Source organism: Podarcis melisellensis (assembly GCF_964234715.1).
Source record: "Podarcis melisellensis genome assembly, chromosome: 3".
NCBI lineage: Eukaryota > Metazoa > Chordata > Lepidosauria > Squamata > Lacertidae > Podarcis > Podarcis melisellensis.
This window is the reverse complement of record NC_138530.1, coordinates 100,188,660-100,194,677: the sequence shown is the minus strand read 5'-3', so window position 1 is coordinate 100,194,677 and position 6,018 is coordinate 100,188,660. Positions and strand designations below refer to the sequence as shown.

At 41.7% G+C, this 6,018-nt stretch overlaps 1 protein-coding gene across 1 annotated transcript; it reads left to right on the top strand.

The window, feature by feature from the left end:
* Positions 1-377: 377 nt before the first annotated feature.
* Positions 378-4,913, top strand: LOC309367211 (glutathione S-transferase-like). Its single transcript, XM_081906601.1, has 6 exons — positions 378-492; positions 2,113-2,164; positions 2,671-2,803; positions 3,440-3,581; positions 4,056-4,187; positions 4,601-4,913. Exons 1-6 carry the CDS (start codon positions 406-408, stop codon positions 4,718-4,720), a joined length of 666 nt encoding a protein of 221 aa, XP_081762727.1. The 5' UTR covers positions 378-405; the 3' UTR covers positions 4,721-4,913.
* Positions 4,914-6,018: the final 1,105 nt, after the last annotated feature.

Genomic DNA, 6,018 nt, shown 5'->3' with positions numbered 1-6,018 from the left:
CTTTTATTTAAAATGCATCTCTGGGTTATTTGTGGGGCATAGGAATTCATTCATTCCCCCCCAAAAAAATATAGTCCAGCCCCCCACAAGGTCTGAGGGACAGTGGACTGACCCCCTGCCGAAAAAGTTTGCCGACCCCTGTCATAGATTGTTGTGGTTTTTTTTTTAACTCTTCCTATTTTATCTGTGCAATAATATGCTACATCTGCTTGTGCTCTGTGATTATGAAAAAGCGTTTGATAAAAAATAAACCAGAAGGCTTTAATGTGAAATCCTTTCTTGTTGTAAGCAATCACCAGAGCACCGTTTTGAACAGTTGTCCTGCTCTGCAGTGGTTTCCCTGTCAAACATGACCTCTCAATCTCCCTCTCTCTGTCTCTCATCATAACAGGAACACTTAGGAACATGGCTGGGAAACCTAAGCTTTACTACTTCAATGGAAGGGGCCGAATGGAAAGCATAAGGTGGCTGTTGGCTGCAGCAGGAGTCGAGGTTTGTTTGTCTTCTCTGACAAAGCACCTTTCCCCCACCCCCCAAAAAAAGAATGAAGGGAACTGTTGTTTTTCCAGCATTCTTATATTTCATACAGTTTCCAAATTTGGGTCCAGCATTATCATTTGTGAGGGAGGTGCCTGCTTCAGGTGGGGGATTTTATCTATCCTGGAAGGGGCAGCTACTGTATTTTTTGCTGTATAAGACTCACCTTTTCCCTCCTAAAAAGTAAGGGGAAATGTGTGTGCGTCTTATGGAGCGAATGCAGGCTGTGCAGCTATCCCAGAAGCCAGAACAGCAAGAGGGATTGCTGCTTTCGCTGCGCAGCGATCCCTCTTGCTGTTCTGGCTTCTGAGATTCAGAATATTTTTTTTCTTGTTTTCCTCCTCCAAAAACTAGGTGGTCTGGTGCATCTTATAGAGCGAAAAATACGGTAATTGATGAGTTATTGTCATCATTATTGTACTTTTTCTACTAAGTGGGGGGGGGAGGAGACTTGATTGTGTGGACAGGCGGAGTCCCCCAAACCCTGGGTGTCCCCCATATGGAATAACGACTCAAGACAACATGCTATGGGATTAAAATTGGCCACAATTTTATTATGTTTCAGATGTGGGTAGACCTTGACTCAGGCATTGGGCTTTTATCCCTCTCAGTCCCCCACCGGGGATCTGGGGAACATCAGGGTTATCCAGTGGGGGGGGGGAATGGGCTGGCTCTGGAGAACATATGTTCAAGAAGAGAGAGCCTGCCCCTGTTATGCCGCAGTCGCAAGGAAAGCAATGACAACCTCCACTTGTACGGCCGAAGCCTCCCCTCAAACAACACCTTTAACGGGGAACCCTGGTATCGCCGCCACAAAGAGAAGGGGGGCATGAGTCACTGCTGCACGTCCCCCCCCCCATTTAGGGAAGATAGATAAAGGATTCCGCCCAAGGCCTGATACCACCAAAGTTGTGACGTTTTGCTACGGGAAAGGCAAACCTGCCAATGCAGGAGAATTCCTTTCCGGCCCTTCAACAGCAACCTTGACGTAGCAGTGCTCACATACCTGTGGAGAAAAGGTTAACCTGCAAAGAAGTCTTAACTGAGGGTGGGTAGGGTGGGAGAAGCTCTGGAGCCAACTGACAATTCCCAGGTAAGATCCTCCCCCTATTGTATGGGCAGGTGGTCCCTCCCCCTAACTGATCACCTTGGCAACGTCTCCACAGGCGGGATTGGGCAACTGGCTGAGGTAGGCGGAGACCTCCAGGTATCCCACCTGGGGAAGGCCAAGCCAAGTCTGTGCTAATGGTGCCACATAGGGTCCAGGGGGCTTCACGTGACCACGCAAAGGGCACCCCCCCCATTTAATGTGGGGAGCGGTCATTGTGTGTGTGAAGCACTTACTGCTTCAAGTGCTAAAATGATATGACTAGCCTGTAGTACTTGATTTGTGCATGGGAAACATTTGTTGTTCTGTCCCAGACAGAGAAAATTATTGGGCGGGCTGGCCCGGAATTCGGCTGTGAAAGGGGAGTTTTCATCAAATTTTGAAAACTTGAAAGGCCCTGTGTCATTTTTGGAGCCTGAAATTATTCCATGAGACCCTTGAAATATTCTGCCTCTTTTATTTTTTAGTTTGAAGAACAATTAATTGAGACAAAAGAATATCTAGAAAAATTAAAGCATGGTGAGTATGTTATCTGAATATCAGTGGGACTGTCTTCTAGTACAGTAAAGCCTTATACAGTAGTCTTAATAGCAGAGGTTTTCAAAGTGGACTTGTGCATTGTGCACACTTTCAGGCAGGAATATGTGTCAATACACAGTTGTGATCTGGTTATATTGCATTTTTCTCTCTTCTTTGAAAGAAAAGAGAGTTTTCCAGATACCCACAACACATACCACTCAACTTTGTATTGTGCCGAATGGTTTGCTTGTTTTTTTGCTGGAGAACAGCAGTAGCTTAAATAACATACAAAACTAGTTTCCAATGTGTGATTGCTGTACTAATTTAGCACATGTTCTGCAAAAGGGTTTTGAGGGAAAAGCAGAGGCAAACATGATTATCGCAAAGGCACAATGTAAAAGTAAAGGCTCAAAATCAAAGCATGGCTTGGGAGATGCTCCTGAAAATTTAATTTCCATAGTAATTACCTGGGAGGATGGACTGATTTTTCATTTTCCTTTCACAAGGCGGAGACCTGCTCTTTCAGCAAGTGCCCATGGTGGAAATGGATGGGATGAAGATGGTGCAGAGCCGAGCTATTCTCAACTACATTGCTGCCAAATATAATCTCTCCGGGAAGGACATGAAGCAGAGAGCATGGTACTGTAACATTCCTTTAAGTTTGGTTACTAAATGCATACTTTGGTTTGCTGTACATGATATAAGATCTTCTCCGGTCTGTCATATGATCTACTGATGAGTTATGAGTCAGCATGTTTCATCTCTACTGTCAGATTGGGCAAGAAAGGGTACAGTATGAGGTAATTTGACCGCCCAGTCCCAACAAAGTTCATGTGGACTGGTTCATTAGAAATCAATGAATTTTCATGTAATCCCAATAGGAGATTAGGAGGTCATTGTCCCTTCCCAATGTTTTTTTTTGGGGGGGGGGATTGTTGCAAATGTATAAAATTGATTTTTGATATAAGGCTTTCTTTATAAAAGGTCTAACTGGTGAAGATCACTATAATGTCAAGCAAATTATAGGGGCTTTTGTTGCATAGAGCAAGGCTCTTTCCAGGGAAAATGCCCTTTCTCCAACATACAGGATCATTGTACTTGTTTTTCTGCTAGGTCATCACACATTTTTGCCTGTGACACTACTGCCCAATTCCCCCACAAGGTTTTGGCTCTGCATTATCATAATTAGTACTATTGCTGTTGCTGCTGCTCCCACTACTGTTTTCTTATTATTACCTGAGTATGAGAGAAGGAAACACTGTCTCTTTCAAATAGGATTGATATGTATTGCGAAGGTGCTATGGATCTGAATGAATTGATAATGATGCTTCCCTTCAAGCCAGCTGACAGCAAGGAGAAAGAGTTTGCAAACGTTATTGAAAAAGCCACCACCAGATACTTTCCAGTCTTTGAAAAGGTATGGGGCGAAGGAAACTTACAAACCTTTTAACACAAGAACGTCACCTGTGCTCAGCTGGAGTTGGCAGCTGGTAATGTTGATAGGATTGCTTGGCTCATCAGAAATCATTTCCTTATTCCTTGTATTTTCCAAGCTTCTGAGCTCAAAGTTAAAAAAGTAAAACAAAAAATTAGCTGTGTGAGAGAAGATCAGGAATCACACACAGTGTTCGTTTACCATGTGAACTCTGATCTCAGAATCTGCCCTGCCTCATTGAAACATGACAAGCAGTGGTTTGGGAAGAGGGAATGATCAAACTTCTCTTTCTTAGCCAGCTGTTTGTTAGAAGACATGAATCCGAACTGATACAAATACACTCGATCTCCTGATACAATATAATCTGGGCGCGTGATATTCAAAAGTGGTTCAGATATAGATTCTCCATTTTGTGTATGTACCTGAAGTACTCTTCAAACATTTCCTGCTCTATAGGTCCTCAAAGATCATGGACAAAATTACCTGGTAGGAAATCAGCTCAGCAGAGCAGATATCCAATTGCTTGAAACCATTTTAATGGCAGAAGAGCTGAAGGCTGATATTCTCTCCAAATTTCCTCTTTTAAAGGTAAGCATGCTTACTGAAGCATAAGCAAAGTTCTAGTATGGCACTTTTATTCTTTGCATATCTAAAACACCATCGTCTCTGGATTTCTACTGCACAAAGTCTAAATCACACAGGAGGCCCACATTCATGGATAAGCCTTCTGTGAATTAAATTTAGACACAAACAGGTAACCTACCTACGATTATAGACCTGCAATGGAGCTCAGATGTTGACCTCCCTCTCCAAAGGTGCATGCCTGAATTAACTGGGTTTAGAGTATGTACAAAGTTTGAGTACATATAAAGTTTATCACTTCTAGTTTCATTATTGACTATGAAATCATCGTAACCGTAAGTGGCAAATGATTATTTAGGGATGCCACCATTTCTCCTTTTCTCTACTAAAATATTTTACTCACTCTCTCTCTCTCTTAGGCCTTTAAAGAGAGAATAAGCAACATCCCAACAGTGAAGAAATTTCTGCAGCCTGGTAGTCCAAGAAAACCACCAACAGATGAAAAGACTATTGAAAAGGCAATGAAAATTTTCGCCTAAATCGTGGCTGAGGATCCCAAATGATGCACTATTGTATTCACAGGCAATGGGCAAAAACTGAAATAGGACCACAATGGCACAGTGTAAATCCACAAAGCTACAGTAGGAATCAAAATAACTAACAGAACAAAAGGAAGTAGTGATAATACTGTGCTGCACTACACTAAAATGAAATAAAGCATTCTACAACTTTTGTATTCTGGTTGTTTTAGTTCCAGTATGACGTCATTTACATTAATCTTAAACAGCAGGGGAGCACATAAGCAGCCTTGTCATAGGTCTTAGGCCCTTTAACATATTTCTTAATCAGATGGTTTAAGATGTAACATTGGTTTATATATTTAGCTAAGTGTGCATTTATGCTTATTTATTCTATGACTGAGACCTTAAAATTCTTGTAACAATCCCCCATTTGGGGCAATAATTTAACTAAAATCGTTGCACCACTAAACAACCTGATGACCACTCTTCCCAAATGTTGGAACGGGATGTGTTTATGTAACTCTGAGGAGACTTGTCAGGTCTCTTAAGCCTATTCACAAGTGTAGCAGTTGGACATAGGATTCTGTATCATATAAAATAACACTATCTTGTTTTGTTCTATTCTTAAAATACTGGTGGCATTGGTGGCATTCTAACACTTTGAGAGAAGCCTTCTCTCCCTTTTCACTTTTAAAATGAGGGTCTATGCTTTACATTCAGCAGGAAGGTCCATTTAAAATGAAATATGATCAAGGTAATCATAGACCACACCAAATAATTGTGGGGTGGGGGAATGAAAGCAGAATTTCTTCCATGAAGAAAACACTGCATATTTCCCAGAGAATGGGTTGGTATAAAGTATAGTATAAACAGTATAAAATTTACCTGGCGCCTTCATTATACACCTTTAGGTGCCAGGCAAAAAGGTCCTTTTTTTAACTGTTAAGGCATGGAAAATCCATTTCCATTGTCCCGTTGATAATTTCCATACCGCAGGTATATAGTTCAATAAAATATTCTCCGCTGAAAGATTTAACTTTTTCTGCACAGTCATATAGTTACAAAGTCCAGCACTTTCTCACAAAGCTTGTTAAGTAAAGAGCACTGTGCAAAAATGTGTTTCAGAGAGATAAGTTTCAGAAAGCCTGAAATGATATGATTTAGCCACAAGAGGGTAGCCGCACAGTGTATTGTCGATTAAATGCTTTGGAAGTATTATTCGGCCAGCTGCCGCTGGCCCAAGCCTGCGCGGGAAACTTTGGATTTCCGCCTAAAGTCAGCAGCACAGACTTACAATAGCAATAATGATAGACTGA

Bases quoted from the DNA above. Each gene is read 5' to 3' on its own strand.
- LOC309367211 (XM_081906601.1), top strand. From the start codon at position 406: ATGGCTGGGAAACCTAAGCTTTACTACTTCAATGGAAGGGGCCGAATG. The intron at 2,165-2,670 runs GTGAGTATGTTA...TCCTTTCACAAG, and splicing joins TCTAGAAAAATTAAAGCATG to GCGGAGACCTGCTCTTTCAG. The intron at 3,582-4,055 runs GTATGGGGCGAA...CCTGCTCTATAG, and splicing joins ACTTTCCAGTCTTTGAAAAG to GTCCTCAAAGATCATGGACA.